The sequence below is a fragment of the Ornithorhynchus anatinus genome, chromosome 1 (assembly GCF_004115215.2).
Source record: "Ornithorhynchus anatinus isolate Pmale09 chromosome 1, mOrnAna1.pri.v4, whole genome shotgun sequence".
Taxonomy (NCBI): Eukaryota; Metazoa; Chordata; class Mammalia; order Monotremata; family Ornithorhynchidae; genus Ornithorhynchus; species Ornithorhynchus anatinus.
This window is the reverse complement of record NC_041728.1, coordinates 133,295,326-133,314,496: the sequence shown is the minus strand read 5'-3', so window position 1 is coordinate 133,314,496 and position 19,171 is coordinate 133,295,326. Positions and strand designations below refer to the sequence as shown.

The window sequence follows — 19,171 nt, the reverse complement described above, 5'->3', positions numbered from 1 at the left end:
GGTGTGGGGAGGGGATTGGGGGAAACAAACCCTGCCACCTCCAGCTATTAAGCCTCCTCCCACCTCACCTCCAACTCTGGCCTTGCCCCCTCTTCATCCTCACCACGCCGAGAAGCAGCATGGCCTATTGAAAAGAGCACGGGCCTGGGAGTCTGAAGGACCTAGGTTCTAATCCCAGTTCTGCCACTTGCCAGCTGTGTGACCCTGGGCAAGTCACTTCACTGCTCTATGCCTCAGTGACCTCATCTACAAATTGGGAATTTAGACTGTGAGTCCCATGTGGGGCAGGGTCTGTGTCCAACCCAATTTGCTTGTATGGTGCCTGGCACATAATCAGCGCTTAACAACCACAAAACAAAAAAAAGTGCTCAAATGCTTCCCCTCAATTCCTGTTCCCTCTCTCCAATGCTCACCTAATAATAATAATAATAATAGTAAAAATAATAATAATGATGGCATTTGTTTCGCACTTACTATGTGCCAGGCACTGTATTAAGTACTGGGGGGGGGGGATACAAACAGATCGGGTTAGACACGGTCCCTGTCCCAGCTGGGGCTCACAGTTTCAATCCCCATTTTACAACTGAGATAACTGAGGCCCAGAGAAGTGAAGTGACTTACCCCAGGTCAAACAGCAGGCAAGTGGCTGAGCCAGGATTAGAACCCATGACCTTCTGACTCCCAGGCCCGTGCTCTATCCACTACACCTCGCTGCTTCTCTCCGCCTCTGCTTGGCTGCTTGCAAATACCCTGGGATTTCACCCCATCTTCACATCTTCTTCAATTTTAACTTTACCCAGGTTGGAATAGACATCGACCGCTGACCTTTTCAAATCTTTCAGAATTGAATGCACCAGGAGAACAAGGAGGAGGTGGGGAGGAGGTGGGGGTTCTCCCTGCCCCCGCAGCACCACGGACTCTGAAAAGGGAAACTCTTAGGATGGGAAAAGAGGCCACACACTCTTAGTTTTAAAAGGAGCCTCTTGTACTCCTGGGGAATAGTAAAAGGTGATTAAAATCCAGTTTAATTAGACTCAGGTGGCTCAAAGGGCAATGGAAATAAAATGAATTCCTCTTTAGAAACCTGTATAGTCGGTTTAAATCTAATACTACGGCCATTCAACCTTTTACCTCTCGCTGCTGCTGATTTAAACTATGTGAATTTCTCTGGCAAAGGGCAATCGTTTCTCCCAAGACATCTTCAACATCCTTTAGGGACGGGTCCGCTTTGAGAAGCAGAGATTAAAAAAAAAAAGAAATAGATTATTAAACATCTCCCAGATTTGTAGCACACGATCAGCTTAACATCACTGGGGAAAATTACCCTGGTTAGTTCTTTAAGCTTAGTTCTTTATTATACCACCCTCTCTGGACTACGTACTTATGCACAGATAATAAATCATAGAAAATGCTGTTTAATAGCATGCAAAGTCTCTCAATGGTGTTTGAAAAACAGGCTGGATACTTCTGCAGACAACTATCGGTATCTGGCTATGGTGTAATGGATAAAGCCCTGGCCTGGGAGTCACGAGGTCATGGGTTCTAATCCCAGCTCTGCCACGTGTCTGCCATGTGACCTTGGGCAAGCCACTTCACTTCTCTGTGCCTCAATTTCCTCATCTGTAAAATGGGGATTGAGGCGGCGAGTCCCCTGTGGGACGGGGACTGCGTCCAACCCGATTTGCTTGTATTCCCCCCGCAGCACTTAGTACAGTGTCTGGCCCCTGGTAAGTGCTTAACAAACGCCATCATTATAATCATTATTCTACCATAAATTACTGGAGGGGGTTATTTTTGCCTCCCTTAAGGGTTTCATTCAATAGTATTTATTGAGCGCTTACTATGTGCAGAGCACTGTACTAAGCGCTTGGAATGAACAAGTCGGCAGCAGATAGAGACGGTCCCTGCCGTTCGACGGGTTTCTGGGGGTCCAGACCTACACATCCTCAACTGACCCACCGTGACCCGCTGGTATCTGTAGCAACATTGCAGATCGGGTCGTTAGTGTCCGGGTTAGGGTTCAGGTCAGATCGGGCCAAACGTGAATCTCTCCCACCACGGAACGGGCCGGTTATCGCCGCTCCCTCTGCCCGGATGGCACCACTGCCCAGTCATTCATTCGATAGTATTTACTGAGCGCTTACTATGTGCAGAGTACTGTACTAAGTGCTTGGAATGTACAATGACAAGCCCACCTCAGCCCTCCCCTTAAAGCCTTCTCCAGTGCAGGCCACCCTCTCCCTGATCTGCCCTGGAGGCTCACCATGCCAACGATTCACCGACCCTCGGGTATCCACGGCAACACTATCGGTTGGAGCAGATAAGTAGACTTTCTCTGCAGATACTAATCTAGCATCTGGGCTAGAGAAGCAGCGTGGCCTAGTGGGAAGAGCAAGGGCCTGGGAGTCAAAGGACCTGGGTTCTGATTCTGACTCCGCCACGAACCTGCTGTTTGACCCTGGGCAAGTCACGTCACATCTCCGTGCCTCGGTTCCCTCATCTGCAAAACGGGGATTCGATATCTGCTCTCCCTCCCAGGGCCTAGTGGCAAGAGAACGTTGGCTTGGGAGTCAGAGGATATGTGTTCTAACTCTGGCTCGACCACCTGCCTGCTGTGTGACCTTAGGCAAGTCACTTCACTACTCTGGACTTCAGTTACCTCATCCGCAAAATGGGGATTAAGAGTGTGAACCTCATGCGGGACAGGGATTGTGTCCAACCTGATTAGTTTGTATCTATACCAGTGCTTAGAACAGTGCTCAGCACATAGTAAGTGCTTAACAAATACCATCATTATTATTATTATTATTACTTGACTGTGAGTCCCATGTGGGTCCTGATGATAGTAAACGCTTAACAGATACCACAGTTATTAATATCATCCGGGCAAGTCACTGGTTTGGGGTCTCATACAAACCAGCGCTTAGTAGAGTGCTTTGCATACCGTAAGTGCTCAATACATGAGACTGAATGAATTGAGTGAAATCATAAATGAATAAACATCAACACTCTTTCTGTAATGCCCACAGGGTCATGCAGTTGAACATGCAAAACATATTCACTTTGCCTTTTTTTTTTTAAATGGGATTTGATAAGTTCTTACTGTGCGACAAGCACTGCTCTGAGTGCTGGGGTGGATACAGATTTATCAGTTTTGGACACAGTCTTCGACCCACACGGGGTTCACAGTCTGAGTAGCAGCGGGTGGGACTTAATCCCCATTTTCCAGTTGAAGAAAATGAGGCACAGAGAAGTGAAGTGACTTTCCCAAGGTCACACAGCAAGCAATTGGCAGAGCCGGAATTAGAAGCCAGGTCCTCCGACTCCTAGGCCCAAGGCTCTTTCCACTAGGACATGCCGCTTCTCCTTTGGAGACCCCTCATCCGGCAATCTCCCGGTAAACTCTGGGATACGCTGTTGGACACGATTTATTTTCACCTAATCTCCCTAACGTCTGCTTTAGGAGGAGTTGGAACCCGATGTGTTAACTGGCAAAGAAAGCCTTTATCCAAAAGAACGAACCCAACACCCTCAGAAAACTAACATTTCCAGCCTCGGATACAGTTGACAGCAAATTCACCGCGGGGAGGACGAGCAATTGTGAAAGTCATTTATACATTTTAGCAACTTGGCGAGAGCTTTGACTGCGGAGAATATCAGACAGTAAATACACAAAAGAATAGATCTATTTCAAAAACTTACTCTCATTTTCATGTGTGAGCTCCAACAGTTTGCTCTGTAGTCTCTGTGACATAAAAGAAACAATTCATGGGGTCGGATCTGTGTGAACTTGCATTTCAAGTCCTTAGGTGCCCACAAAGGAAATCCTCTCATTGACTTTTTGAGGTCTGATCATATCTAGAAAATGGGTTTTCCTGGAATCTGTGAAAAGTTCACCTTGTGGTGATAATATCTTGGAAGAGTGAGGTCCCAGGAACTAGCTGAATTTTGACCTCTTAGCGTATACATTTGCTTCCAATTGGGAAGCAGCGGGTCCTAGTGGAAAGAGCACGGGCCTGGGAGTTGGAGGACCCGGGGTTCCGTGGCTCAGCGGAAAGAGCCCAGGCTTGGGAGTCAGAGGTCATGAGTTCGACTCCCAGCTCTGCCACTTGTCAGCTGTGTGACTTTGGGCAAGTCACTTCACTTCTCTGGGCCTCAGTTACCTCATCTGTAAAATGGGGATTAACTGTGAGCTTCATGTGGGACAACCCGATTACCCTGTATCTACCCCAGCGCTTAGAACACTGCTCTGCACATAGTAAGCGCTTAACAAATACCAACATTATTAATCCCGGCTCTGTTAACTGTTTGCCGTGTGACCTTGGGCAAGTCACTTTTCTGTGACTCAGTTTCCTCGAGTGTAAAGTGGGGATTGAATACCTGTTCTCCTCCTAGACTGGGAGACCCATGTGAGACAGGGACCGTGTCCGACCTAATCAACTTGTACCTCCCCCAGCGCTTAGAACAGTGTTCGACACACAGTACGTACTTAACAACTACCATTAAATTAAAAAAGAAATTTAAGTCCATGACCTTTCTCAGGACTCCAGCCTACCTCAAGCATTACTGAGAAAGCCCCATGCACATCTCCTTTCTTCTCCAGGAGGTAGGCCGAGACTTCAAGGAGCTGATACTTCTGAGTAATCTGAAGCAGGAAAGAAAATCCCAAAAGAGTATTCGAGTGGCTGCTGGAAGCGATATCGGTGTCTGTGTAGCTTATTTTAACGTCTGTCTCTTCCTGAAGACCGTCGGCTCTTTGTGGGCAGGGACTTTGTCTTCCGATTCTATCGGACTGTCCTCTCCCAAGGACCCTGTACGGTGCTCTGCACGTAGTAAGCACTCAATAAATACCACTGCTTGATCGGCACACATCTTGTCTGGCTGGGAGGGTGGTTGGGGTTACGATCGACCACCCTCAACTGCCCTAGGAGTGACTTGATGTTGACCCGCAAGCCTCTCTGTAGGTTGACTCCGAAGTACCTATGACCATATCTGTAATTTACATTGCTCAGTCAGTCCAGTCTTTCTTGAGCGCTCACTGTCTGCAGAGCACTGTAGAGCTCGGGGGAGTACGATATAACAACATTACAGACACGTTCCCTGTCCCAAATGAGCTTACAGTCTAGACATGAATAAAAATAATGTTAATAATTATAGTATCTGCGAAGCGCTTACTATGTGCCGAGCATTATTCTAAGAGCTGGAGTAGATACAAGGTAATCAGGTTGTCCCACGTGGGGCTCGCGGTCTTAATCCCCATTTTACAGGTGAGGTAACTGAGGCACAGAAAAGTTAAGTGACTTGCCCAAGGTCACACAGGAGACAAGTGGCGGAGCCGGGACTAGAACCCACATCCTCTGACGCGTTCTTTCCACTGAGCCACACTGCTTCTCATTAATATGTTCCTGAAAAGCTGTGAGAAGGGAAAGTGTCTACCACTTGTAGTGTACTCTTCCAAGCGTTCAGTACAGAGTTCAGCACACAGTAAGCACTCAATATACACCACTGTTTGGCTTGTGCTTCTCTGAGTTCCCAGAAGCACTGTTATCTACTATTAGGAACTGAAAGTTCTACGATAATCTCCATAGTCTGAACCCCTGAAATCATTTAACCCATTGCCCAAGTGAGCTATTCATTAGCAAAACACTGAAGCTTAGTGAAAAACACCACTAGGAAGTCAACTCACAGTGGTTATGGTTTATCTAAATTAGTTTCCAAGTGATTTGGATTACTGCAGAGGCGTTTCCTCCAGCAGATCTGAGCCATCCGTCCCTCAAGAATGGGGACCTCCATTCATACTTCTAATCCAAACTTCCGTGCCACAGAGACGACGACTCCCTGACCGATTTTTCCTTCGGGAGACACCCCGAAGTTCTGTCTTAAGGTCTGAGACAGATGTCTGCTGTGTGACCGTGGGCAAGTCACTAAACTTCTCTGTGCCTCAGTCACCTCATCTGTCAAATTGGGATCAAGACTGTGAGCCCCATGAGGTAAATGGACTGTGAACAACCTGTTTACCTTGTAGCTACCCCAGAGCTAAGAACGGTGCTTGGCACAGGGAAAGCACTAACAAAAACCACAATTATTATTAGTATTATGCTTAAACCGGCCTTACCTGAATGGTTTCCTCTAGTCTGTAGCATTCCAGCACCTGCAGGGTCTCTCTAACCTGGTTAGGGCTGTATTGACACAGCAGCTCAATGAACTGTTCACTGATAAATGGAGAAACCTGCAGCAGTTCCTGATTCACATGATTTCCTTCCCTGAAAGCAAAATGGGCACGAATTCATTCAGCGGCTAATCTTAAAAACTTGAAAAACAGAAAACAGTGAGCAGAGGTTGCGGGCAACTAGCATGCTCTAAAGACTTAAAAAAATAAATATTTCACAAACATGTTTTTCCAAATGCCCATTCTGAATCCTTCAGCTGTTACCTGGTTGGGAGGCCCTGTATTCACAGGTATAAAGCCTAATCATTACCTTCCCAACGACATTCAATTAGCAAGTAGCGAGCTGTTGCCCACATTATTCTCTTGGCTTCACCGAGACAGGGGGGCTCTGAACACAGTCAATCGTATTTATTGAGCGCTCACTGTGTGCAGGGCAGCAAAAGAGCTGTGAGATGCAGCATGGCCTAGTGGACAGAGCACAGGCCTGGGAGTCAGAAGGACCTGGTTTCTAATCCCTGCTCCGCTGCCTGTCTGCTGTGTGACCTTGGGCGAGTCACTTTGTTTCTCTGGGCCTCAGTTGCCTCACCTGTAAAATGGGGATTAAGACTGTGGGCCCTAGGAATGTTATCCAACCCAGTTATCTTGTATCTACACCAGCTTTTAGAAGAATGCCTGGCTGATAGTAAGCGCTTAACGAATACTACTATTATTATTACTATTAATGATGATAATAACCACTTTGGAGAATACAACAATGAATAAACACATTCCCTGCCCACAGTGAGCTTACAGTCTAGTAGGAGAGACAGACTTTAATATACATAAATGACAGATATGTACACAAGTGCTGTGAGGCTGGGAGGGGGGATGAATAAAGGGTCCAAGTCAGGGCAACTCAGAGGTGTGTGGGAAAAGAGGAAAATAGGGCTCAGTCAGGGAAGGCCTCTTGAAGGAGATGTGGGGAAAAGAAGGTCACCCCTCCACCCCCCATCCCCCCTTGACAGGACAGTGAGTTCTCAGCATCCTCCCGTCCCCACATCCGATGCCAGGCTTGCTCGTGAAACCTGCAGGACCCCACCTGCCTGGGCTCCGCGCAGCCCAAGCCAAGCCAGGTGTCTGGTCTGCCCAAAGCCCTTGAAAATGACCAGGCAGGCCGGCTGTCCACATTGCCCCATCGCACCCCGGCTTGTGGTACCAAAAAGCAGCATTCCGGTCCATTCACATTTAAACTGATGGTCTAAATCAAACAAAACATCTGGGTACACATTCGGGCCTTCACCCTGTCTGTGCAGTCGTGCACAGGTTGACCTAGACCCGACAGGCCTCGATCGATGGCGGTGGGAGGGGTCTGAGCCCGAGTCTCGTATCCCAAATGACGGAGCCTGGGCTCTACTGCCTCACAAGGCCTTCGTTGCCACCTACTCCAAGGATCCTAGGTCCCCTCGCGTCCGGTGCGGAAAACAAACCCTGTCCCACAGCTCCCTGCGGCTGAGAGCGGCGCACGCGCAGGAAAACCACGTGGGAGATGGCCACGAAGAATCTGGAACTGATGCCCCCTCCAAATGCAACCCTTGCTGAGCTTTTTGGAAAAAAAAAAAAAAAACAGGTTCCTTGGAGAGGTGTCTTAATTGAAGCCTAATATCCAGAACTTGGAGAGAGAATGACCCATATCTTTCATCATGCGGATGCTGCTCCTCTGAGGAAAATCTAAAGCAACTGGGTTTACTTAGCCTAGAGAAGACATAAAGGCCTTGTCTCCTCTGCTCACTTCTCTTCCCCTCCTAATGGTAGCCTCTCTCCCATCTTCCTCTTCCTTTGCCCTCCTTATTTCAAGAGTCCCAGGGTTTTCCCTGGCACGTGCCTCTCACCTCACAGCTCCTGCTTCTCCCTCCTTGACCTGCCCCCTACCATCGGCTACTGCCAGATCCTTATCATTGGCTTTAAGGCACTTAATCAGCTCTCCTCTTACCTTACCTCGAGAAGTCTTCCTGCAAACCAACTCACAGACTCGACTCCTCCAAAACCAACTTACTCACTGTACCGTGATGTCACCCCTTACCCACAAAGCAATATGGCACCGTGGATAGAGCACGGGCCTGGGAGTCAGAAGTTCATAGGTTCTAATCCTGGCTCCGCCACTCATCTGCTATGTGACCTTGGGCAGGTCACTTCACTTCCCTGGGCCTCAGTGACCTCATCTGTAAAATGGGGACTGAGACCGTGAGTCCCAAGTGGGACCGGAGCTGTGTCCAACCTGATTTCCTTGTATCTACCCCAGTGCTTAGAACGGTGCTTGGCAAATTGTAAATGCTAATAAATACCATTATTATTAAGCAGCCTGGCTTAGTGGAAAGAGCAAGGGGTTGGGAGTCAGAAGTTGCGGGTTCTAATCCCACTCCACCATTTATCAGCTGTGTGACTTTGAGCAACTCACTTAACTCCTCTGTGCCTCAGTTACTCATCTGTAAAATGGGGTTTAAGACTGTGAGCCCCACGTGGGACAACCTGATTACCTTGTATCTACCCCAGCACACAGAACAGTGCTTGGAACATAGTAAGTACACATAACATAATAAGTAATAAATACCATCATCATCGTTACTATTATCATTATTATTATCCTCCTTCTGGCCTTGAACTCTCTTCCCCATCATATACATCAGCACTCAAAGCCCTCCTAAAATCCCATCTCCTCCAAAGGCCTCTCCTGACTGATTTCCCCTATTTGCCTTTCCTATGTCACCTGTGTACTTGGGTCTGTACCCCTTAAGCCCTCGATACTCCCCCCCCTACACACACACCCTCACAGCACGTAGGTATATATCCTTAGTTCCAATTTCCACTCTTTGTATTGCTCTTCTCCCATTTCCCTATCTGTATGTTCAGGCCAAATTTTCCCACTCAAGAAACTCCAGTGGTTGCCCATCCACCCCACATCAAACAAAAACTCCTCATCATTGGCTTTAAAGCAGTCCATCACCTTGCCCTCTCCTACCTCACCTTGCTGCTCTCCTACTACAACCCAGCCCACACACTTTGCTCCTCCGATGCTAATCATCTCACTGTACCTCCCTATCTCACCTATCTTGCCGCCGACCCCTCGCCCACGTCCTCCCTCTGTCCTGGAGCGCCCTCCCCCCTCATATATGACATACTATGACCCTCCCCCACTTCAAAGCCTTACTGAAGGGACAATATTTCAAAAGGCCTTCCCTAACTAAGCCCTCTTATCCTCTTCTCCCACTCCCTTTATTCATCACCCCCTCCCAGCCCCAGAGCCCTTATATAGAGATCTGTGATTTATTGATTTATGTTAATGACTGCCTCTCCCACTAGACTGTACGCTCATCGTGGGCAGGGGACACATCTGTTTATTGTATGAAGCAGAGTGCTCAGTGGAAAGAGCACGGGCTTGGGAGTCGGGGGTCATGGGTTCGAGTCCTGACTCTGCCACTTGTCAGCTGTGTGACTGTGGGCAAGTCACTTCACTTCCTCTGTGGCTCAGTTACCTCATCTGTAAAATGGGGATTAAGACTGTGAGCCTCACATGGGACAATCTGATTACCCTGTATCTCCCCCAGCGCTTAGAACAGTGCTCTGCACATAGTAATCACTTAACAAATGCCAACATTATGATTATTATTATATTGTACTCAGTAGGCACGTACATAGTAAGCGCTCAATAGATACAATTAATGAAGGAATGAATCGGTAATTTATTTTAATCAATCAATGGTATTTATCGAGTGCTTACTGTGTGCAGAGTATGGTACTAAGTGCTTGGGATAGTACAACATAGAGTTAGTAAATACGCTCCCTCCTCACAATGAACTCAATGTCCGTCTTCCCCGCTAGCCTGTAAGCTCTTTGTGCGCAAGGATTCTATTTATTCTCTCTATTTTATTATGATCTCCCAAGCACTTAGAACACCCCCTTCTCCTCATTCTAAGGTGGCCATCATTCTCAGTCTCTTTCGTGGGCTCCTCCTCTGCCTCCTATCCCCTAACTGTGGGGGGTCCCTCAAGATTCAGCTCTGGGTCCCCTTCTATTCTCCAACTACACCCACTCCCTTGGAGAACTCACTTGCTCACACAGCTTCAAATAACACCTCTCTGCGGATGACACCCAGATCTACATCTCCAGCCTTGAATTCTCTCCCTCTCTGAGTCTCGCAACTCCTCCTACCCTCAAGACATCTCTACTTGGATGTCCTCCCGACACCTCAAACTTTATACGGCTAACACCGAGAACTGAGCTTCCCACCCAAACCCTGTCCTCCCACTTACTTTCCCATCACTGTTGATGGCACCACCATCCTTCCTGTCTCACAAGCCCATAACCTTGGCATTATCCTTGACTCCTCTCTCTCATTCAACCCTCATATTCAGGCCATCACTAAATCCTGTCAGTTCTACCTTCAGAACAGTGCTGAAATCCGCCCCTTCCTCTCCATCCAAACTGCTCCCTCTTTAATGCAACCACTTATCCTATCCCGTCTTGATTATCGTATCAGCCTCCTTGCTGACCTCCCTGCCTCCTGGTCTCTCCTGACTCCAGTCCATACTCCATTCTGCTGCCTGAATCATTTTCCTTCAAAACCATTCAGACTATGTTCCGCCACTCCTCAAGAAACTCCAATGGTTGCCCAACCACCTCCCCATCAAACAAAAACTTCTCACCTTGGCTTTAAAGCACTCAATCACCTAGCCCCCTCCTAACTCACCTCGCCATTCTCCTACTACAACCCAGCCCACACACTTCATTCCTCTAACGCTAACCTTCTCACTGCTCCTCGATCTCGTCCATCTCACCGTCGACCTCTCGCTCACATCCTACCTCTGGCCTGGAATGCTCTCCCTCCTCATATCAGACAGATAATTGTTCTCTCCTGCTTCAAAGTCTTACTGAAGGCCCATCTCCTCCAAGAAGCCTTCCCTGACTAAGCCCTCCTCTCCTCTTCTCTCACGTCCTTCTGCGTCACCCTGACATGCTCCCTTCATTCATCCTCCCTCCCAGCCCCACAGCACATATGTATATATCTGTTATTTACTTATTCATGTATATTAATGTCTGTCTCCCCGCTCTAGACTGTGAGCTCACTGTGGGCAGCAAATGTGTTTGTCTGTAGTACTGTACTCTCCCAAACGCTTAGTACACTGTTTTGTACGCAGTAAGCGTTCAATAAATATGACTGAATGAATGAATATGGGACAGGGACTGTATCCGACCCGATTTGCTTGTATCCACCCCAGCGCTTAGTACAGTGCCTGGCACATAATAAGCGCTTAACAAATACTATTATTATTATTATTGTTGGCATTTTCCATCACCGTCAAACTGCCGTTAACGCGGCCTACTGACGTGAGACTGTGGGGTAAATTAAGACGGACATCGGCTGATGAATCGTAACACTTCATTCTTTTCAAAACCTTAGTGACAAAAACATCTACAAGTACAGAAGGTGTGAATTTGCACCAAACCAACCAGATCGCCCAAATGAATGGGTTACGATGCCATCATCTCTAAAGAAATAATGTGCCTGATGGGAAATGATCAGGCAGATCACAGCACTTAATTCTCTGCGAAACCATAGCGACAAAAACATTCTCAAGTACAGAAGGTGTGAATTTGCGGCAAACCAACCAAATCACCCAAATGAATGGATTATGATGCCATCATCTCTAAGAAAATAATGTTCCTGATGGGAAATGATCAGACAAATCACAGCACTTAATTCTCTGCAAAACCATAGCGACAAAAACATTCTCAAGTACAGAAGGTGTGAATTTGCACCAAACCAACCAAATCACCCAAATGAATGGATTATGATGCCATCATCTCTAAGAAAATAATGTGCCTGATGGGAAATGATCAGACAAATCACAGCACTTAATTCTTTGCAAAACCATAGCGACAGAAAAATTTTCAAGTACAGAAGGTGTGAATTTGCACCAAACCACCCAAATCACCCAAATGAATAGGTCTCGATGCAATCATTTGTAAGGAAAATAATGTGTCTGATGGGAAATGATCAGGCAATGAAAGCCTAATGAAAATTTTAATAAATGAACTGCCAAATTACTGAATTTACACCCACTTCCTAGTCTTGCTTATCATCCTTGGACACAAGTGCACTTGGCTGTATTAATTTCCCAGACCCAATTTCTATTAACCCATCACCACCCAACTCCCTTTTAGTAAACCCCTGGCCAACTTTAATATGCCATCAGACATCATTTTGTATTTGAGACGTAAATCTCGCCCGCCCTTCTGGGAATCTCCATTTTAATAACACCACTGTCTGCAAGTAAGGTGATAAACGTTTCACCAGACAGATGAGAGAAACAATTTCAGAAGGATGTCATCCATGACTTACTTCTGACATGCTCTAAAGCTGCCTTTGAAAACCCTCTCGCTGGGCTGCTGTGGGCGTTCCCATTTCTGCAAGCTGAGATAAACGTTACGAATTCTAACTCTTATAAACAGCGCCCTTTGTGAATAAGGCTGGAGCCACTCAGCCTCTTGGAAAAAAATAAAGGGGGGGGGCTCACTAAAATATATGAGCAAGACTTTTTCAATGAGGAATTTAACTTAATTTGGAGATAGCCTACTAGAATAGAGAAACTTATAGGAATCGTCTGGTCCTCCCTTCTGGCGTCTGAACCACGGCTTAGTGACAAAAGCCCGGGCCTGCGAGTAAGAGGACGTGGGTTTGAACCCCGGCTCCGCCACTTAAAATAAAATAACGATAATGGTGTTTGTCATGTGCCGATGTTCTACGCCCTGGGGTAGATACAAATTAATCAGGTTGGACAAAATCCTTGTCCCACTCTTAATCCCCATTTTACATATAACACGGAAGCTCAGAGAGGTGAAGTGACTTGCCCAAGGACACACAGGAGACAAGTGGCAGAGCCGAGATTAGAACCGGGTCCTTCTGACTCCCAGGCCCGTGCTCTATCCACTAAGCCACGCTGCTTCTCTTCCAGCGCTTAGAACAGTGCTTTCCACATAGTAAGTGCTTAACAAATGCCATAATTATTCTTATTATTAGCACAAAGCGGGTTGGACACAGTCCCTCGTCCCACGTGGAGCTCACGGTTTCAATCCCCATTTTCCAGATGGAGGTAACTGAGGCCCAGAGAAGTAAAATGACTTGCCCAAGGTCACCCAGCAGGTGAGTTCAAGAGTTGGGATGAGAACCCATAACCTTCTGACTGCCAGGCCCGTGTTCTATCCACTACACCATTCTGTCTGCTGTGTGAACGTGGGCAAGTCACTTAACTTCTCTGTGCCCCATCTGTAAAATGGAGATTAAGACTGTGAATCCAATGAGGGACAGGGACTGTGTCCAACCCGACTATCTTGTATCTAACCCACCGCTCAGTACAGTGCCTGGCACAGAGTAAGCGCTTAACAAATGCCATTAAAAACAATAAAAATAAGCTCAGCTCATTTTCTTAAGGCTAGGTTCTTGGAATAGAAGGCGGCTAGATCGTTATCTGTAGAAGACTAGATCTGTGGACATCATCCTCAACTGTGCCGGGAGCCAAAATGAAAGCTTGCCTCAGAATTTCCACCATAATGTTCTCTCGGTGCTACCCAACTGTTGCGGTGGAAAAATCCAAGTGGCGAACAACGGGAGCCAACAGGAATTTCAAGAAAGCTGATCTTCCTGCCTTTCATATTTAGGCCATGTTAACTCAGCCTCTGGGCATTTCTGCGACCTTATGATCATTTCTGAGGCTACCTCACCGAAGCAAAAGCTGGGTGGGTTCCCATCCTTTAAATACTAGAATTTTGTTAGTCAGCACAGCCAGGGCCTGCAGAAATGGCATTGGTCTATTTCAAAGAGCAACTTCTTGCATACCATTAATGAACATATCTCAGGAACAGATCTAACTGGTCTTGCAACAAAATCCACCTCCCAACTCCAACTCACCAAAGATGGATTTTTTTTAATGAACAACAAGGCTGAGGATAAATCAAAGCAGAATTACCCCTGCCCCCTCAACCAACTGCAACCCACTCCACTCTTCTCCAATAGTCCTCAAATCCTCCAAACTAGCACACTTCCCCCTTCAAAGCCCAACTGAAAGCTCACTTCCTCCTGGAGGCCTTCCCGGACTAAATCCCCCTTTTCCTCTGCTCTCCTTCCCTTCCCCATCACCCCCACTCTCTCCCTCTGCTCTACCCACCTCTCCGCCCCACAGCACTTGTGTGTATATGTACCTATTATTTTATTTATTTTATTAATGATGCGTATCTATCTATAATTCCATTTATTTATATTAATGCCATTGATGTCTGTTTACTTGTTCTGATGTCTGTCTCGCCCAGTCTAGCCTGTGAGCCCACTGTGGGCAGAGACTGTCTCTATTTGTTGCTGAATTGCTTCCAAGCGCTTAGTACAGTGCTCTGCACACAGTAAGTGCTCAATAAATATGATTGAATGAATGAATGAGTGTCTCTCACAAATGCTAAAACAAAACCAGAGCCTCACAAGTCACTTCAGTGGCCCAGAAATGAATCACTGGCCTAGTAGAGAGTCCTACTAGTGAATAAATCAGGGTTTCTGAAATCCAAAATGTCATCCCACCATTCGACAAAAAATACATACAATGATTTTGAATCTCTAGTAGTGAAGCAACGTGGCTTAGTAGAAAAAGCACAGTCTTGGGAGTCGGAGGTCGGGGGTTCGATTCCCGGCTCTGCCACGTCTCAGCTGTGTGACTTTGGGCAAGTAACTTAACTTTTCTGTGCCTCAGTTACCCCATCTGTAAAATGGGGACTAAGACTGTGAGCCCCACATGGGACAATCTGATAACCTTGTATTTACCCCAGCTCTTAGAACTGTGCGTGGCACATAGTAAGTGCTTAACAAATACCATTATTATTACTATTATAAAAGCTGCGAAGGAACTAGATGGACATTCCCATGCCTTGTATTCCACCACCACAAGCTGGAATGATTTTCTGAGACAGAACTATATTAGGGTATCTGGTAGTTGTGGGTTTCTGAGCCTCTCGTGGAAGGGTGCCAATTCTCAGTTCTTTCTGGGTCCTCCATTCCCCCGCCCTCCCCCCGCCAACATTCTTTGGGGTCAAATACCTCCCAAATGCACACATTTTCAATGGCCTCTGAACCGTAAGCTCATTGTGGGCAGGGAAGGTGTTTACCAACTCTGTTATATATACACCTTCCCCTTCACCTCCCCTCAGCTAAGCCCCCTTTTCCCCCCCTTTCCCTCTGCTCCTCCTCTCTCTTTTCCCCTCCCCTCAGCACTGTGCTCATCCGCTCATTTGGATATATTTTTTATTACCCTATTTATTTTGTTAATGAGATGTACATCACCTGGATTCTATTTATTGCTATTGTTTTAATGAGATGAACATCTCCTTGAATCTATTTATTGTTATTGTTTTTGTCTGTCCGTCTCCCCCGATTAGACTGTAAGCCTGTCAATGGGCAGGAACTGTCTCTATCTGTTGCTGATTTGTACATTCCAAGCGCTTAGTACAGTGCACTGCACATAGTAAGAGCTCATTAATCCTACTGAATGAATGAATGAATATTCTCCCAAGCACACAGAAAGTACTCAGTAAATAAGATTGATATAGGATAGACTCTAGACTGTAAACTCGCTGTGGGCAGGGAACGTGTTTTCCAACTCCACTTTAATCTCCCAAGTGCTTAGTACAGTGCCCTACACTCAGTAAGCGCTCAGTAAATATGACTGGTTGATTGATTGGGGCTGTTGTCTTGTCTTATAATAATAATGTTGGTATTTGTTAAGCGCTTACTATGTGCAGAGCACTGTTCCGAGTGCTGGGGGAGATACAGGGTAATCAGATGTCCCACGTGAGGCTCCCAGTCTTCATCCCCATTTTACAGATGAGGGAACTGAGGCCCAGAGAAGTGAAGTGACTTGCCCACAGTCACACAGCTGACAAGTGGCAGAGCCGGGATTCGAACCCATGACCTCTGACTCCCAAGCCCGGGCTCTAGCCAATAAGCCACGCCGCTTCTCAGCCGTCGAGTTTATGCCTTCGAGTCGGGCCCGACCCATAGCGACACACTGGACACATCCCTCTCGGAACGCCCCACCTCCATCTGCAATCGTTCTGGTAGTGGATCCGGAGAGTTTTCTTGGCAAAAATCCGGAAGCTGTTTACCATTGCCTTCTTCCACGCAGTCAACTTGAATCTCCGCCCTCCACTCCCTCCCATGCCACTGCTGCCCGGCACAGGGGAGTTTTGACTTGTAGCAGATGGCCTTCCACCCGCTAGCCACTGTCCAAGCTAGGAATGGAACGGACAGGCCTCTGCTTGACTCTCCCTCCTGTAATCGAGACCGGTAGAGGGCCGGAAACTCTCCAGGCGTGACCCTGAGAGGATTGATAGGTGGACAAGCTCTAAATACCCACTAATAATAATAATAATGTTGGTATTTGTTAAGCGCTTACTATGTGCCGAGCACTGTTCTAAGCGCTTGGGGGAGACACAGGGGAATCAGGTTGTCCCACGTGGGGCTCACGGTCTTAATCCCCATTTTACAGATGAGGGAACTGAGGCACGGAGAAGTTAAATGACTCGCCCACAGTCACACAGCTGACGAGTGGCGGAGCTGGGATTCGAACTCATGACCTCTGACTCCAAAGCCCGTGCTCTTTCCACTGAGCCACGCTGCTTCTCTTGGGGAGGTGGTCCAAGAGGCCCTCCCAGACTAAGTTCCTCCTTTCCTCTTCTCCCACTCCCTTCTGCATCACCCTGACTTGCTCCCTTTGTTTTTCCCGCCGCAGCCCCGCAGCACTTACGTACAGATCTGTCATTTATTTATGTTTATGACTCCACAGTGTAAGCTCCTTGTGGGCAGGGAATGTGTCTATTGTTGTATTCGGCACATAGTAAGCGCTTAACGAAAAGCAGAATAATAATAATCCCAGCATTCGGACAGTGCTTAACACATAGGGGCCGCTTAACAAATACCATGATGATGATGATGATAACTGTACAGACCTTCTGACAGTACCAATTAGAGAGCATCACTCTCCTCCAAAATCTCCAGTGGTTCTCTCCCTCACCACTGCTTCTCACCTAAAACAAGGCCTTCCGACCAGCACCTTTGGGCTCTCCACAGCGGCATCCTCTTAGCTATCTTCTCTGCCACATCCTAGCTCCAACTCTTCGCTCCACCCAGGCAGCCTCACAACTGTACCTTATTCGTAATTCTTCCCCTTGGGATCCGCTGCTCATGCCTGTCTAATAACTAGGGTACTTGTTAAGCACTTACAATGTGCCAAGCACCGTTCTAAGCACTGGGGTAGATACAAGTTAATCGGGTTGAACACAGGTTAATCGGGTCGCATCCCCGTCCCAAATTGGGCCAACGCAGTGCTTGAGACACAGTAAGCTCTTAAATACCATAATTATTATCATTATTATTGTTAATCACCTTTTTTTCCAGATGAGGTCAATGAGGGACATAGAAGTTAGTTTCCTTGTCCAAGGTGATACGGTTAGCCCTTTGTGGGCAGGGAATGTGCCTGTTCATTGTTGTATTCATTCATTCAATCGTATTTATTGAGCTCTTACTGTGTGCCGAGCACTGTACTGAGTGCTTGGAAAGTAGAATCCAGCAATAAAGAGAGACAATCCCTGCCCACACCAGGCTCAGAGTCTAGAAGGGGGAAGAATTGTAATAATAATAATAATGTTGGTATTTGTTAAGCGCTTACTATTCATTCAATAGTATTTATTGAGCGCTTACTATGTGCAGAGCACTGTACTAAGCGCTTGGAATGAACAAGTCGGCAACAGATAGAGACGGTCCCTGCCGTTTGACGGGCTTACGGTCTAATCGTGCCGAGCACTGTTCTAAGCGCTGGGGTAGATACAGGGTCATCAGGTCGTCCCCCGTGAGGCTCACAGTTAATCCCCATTTTACAGATGAGGTAACTGAGGCACCGAGAAGTGAAGTGACTTGCCCACAGTCACACAGCCGACAAGTGGCAGAGCCGGGATTCGAACTCATGACCTCTGAACTCCCAAGCCCGTGCTCTTTCCCCACTGAGCCACGCTGCTTCTCTTCTTGTACTCTTCCAAGGGCTCAGTACAATGTTCTGCACAGAGTAAGCACTCAATAAATATGACTGAATAAATAAGATTCCTCCCTTCCTGGAAAGCCAGGCCCCCTTAGCTTCATCAAACCTCATACTTTCCCAGTCCTCTGAGAAACAAGTGCTTCCTCCAGGACGCACTCCCTGATTGACTCCCCCCCCCCCCCCCGGCCGAGCCGACCCGGCCGCCCTGTCAGCACTCATCAATCAATGGGATTTACTGAATGCTTGCTGTGTGCAGAGCACTGTACTAAGCACTCGGGAAAGTACAATACCACAGGGTATTACGAAGCAGCATAGTCTAGTGAACACAGCAGCGTGGGAAGCAGCGTGGCTAAGTGGAAAGAGCCCGGGCTTCGGAGTCAGAGGTCATGGGTTCGATTCCCGGCTCTGCCACTCGTCAGCTGTGTGACTGTGGGCAAGTCACTTCACTTCTCTGGGCCTCAGTTACCTCATCTGGAAAATGGGGCTTAACTGTGAGCCTCCCGTGGGACGACCTGATTACCCTGTATCTACCCCAATGCTTAGAACGGTGCTCGGCACATAGTAAGCGCTTAACAAATACCAACATTATTAATACAGCATGGGCCTGGGAGTAATAAGTGAGAATTCCAGCTCCGCCACTTGTCTGCTGTGTGACCTGGGGTTAGTCGCTTTAATTCTCTGTGCCTTATGTGGGACAGGGACTGTGTCCCCCCTAATCATCTTGTATTTTCCCCAGCGATTATTACAGTGTCTGCCACAAAGTAAGAGCTTAACAAATGCCATTAAAAAGAATAAAAAAATGTTCATCTCTAGAGTTTTAGTGAGTGTGGTTATCTGATCCTGTGGTTATGTCGGTTTATGGTATTTGTTAAGCGCTTCCTATGCGACAGGCACTATG

General features: G+C 47.2%; 1 protein-coding gene and 1 non-coding gene across 6 annotated transcripts in view; both read right to left on the bottom strand.

Moving 5' to 3' along the window:
* VPS8 (VPS8 subunit of CORVET complex) overlaps positions 1 to 19,171 on the bottom strand; it is a 291,073-nt gene that overhangs the window by 61,739 nt on the left and 210,163 nt on the right. For all 5 annotated transcript variants that reach the window (XM_029065907.1, XM_029065914.1, XM_039912997.1 and 2 more), the window contains 4 exons: positions 6,116 to 6,263; positions 4,556 to 4,645; positions 3,703 to 3,745; positions 1,132 to 1,226 (listed from right to left, as the gene is read on the bottom strand). In XM_029065907.1, the coding sequence (XP_028921740.1) occupies positions 1,132 to 1,226; positions 3,703 to 3,745; positions 4,556 to 4,645; positions 6,116 to 6,263 (376 nt within the window). The remainder of the gene's footprint in view (positions 1 to 1,131; positions 1,227 to 3,702; positions 3,746 to 4,555; positions 4,646 to 6,115; positions 6,264 to 19,171) is intronic.
* Positions 16,430 to 16,567, bottom strand: LOC114816232. Its single transcript, XR_003763997.1, has one exon. It is a non-coding gene; the product is annotated as a small nucleolar RNA SNORA7 (small nucleolar RNA).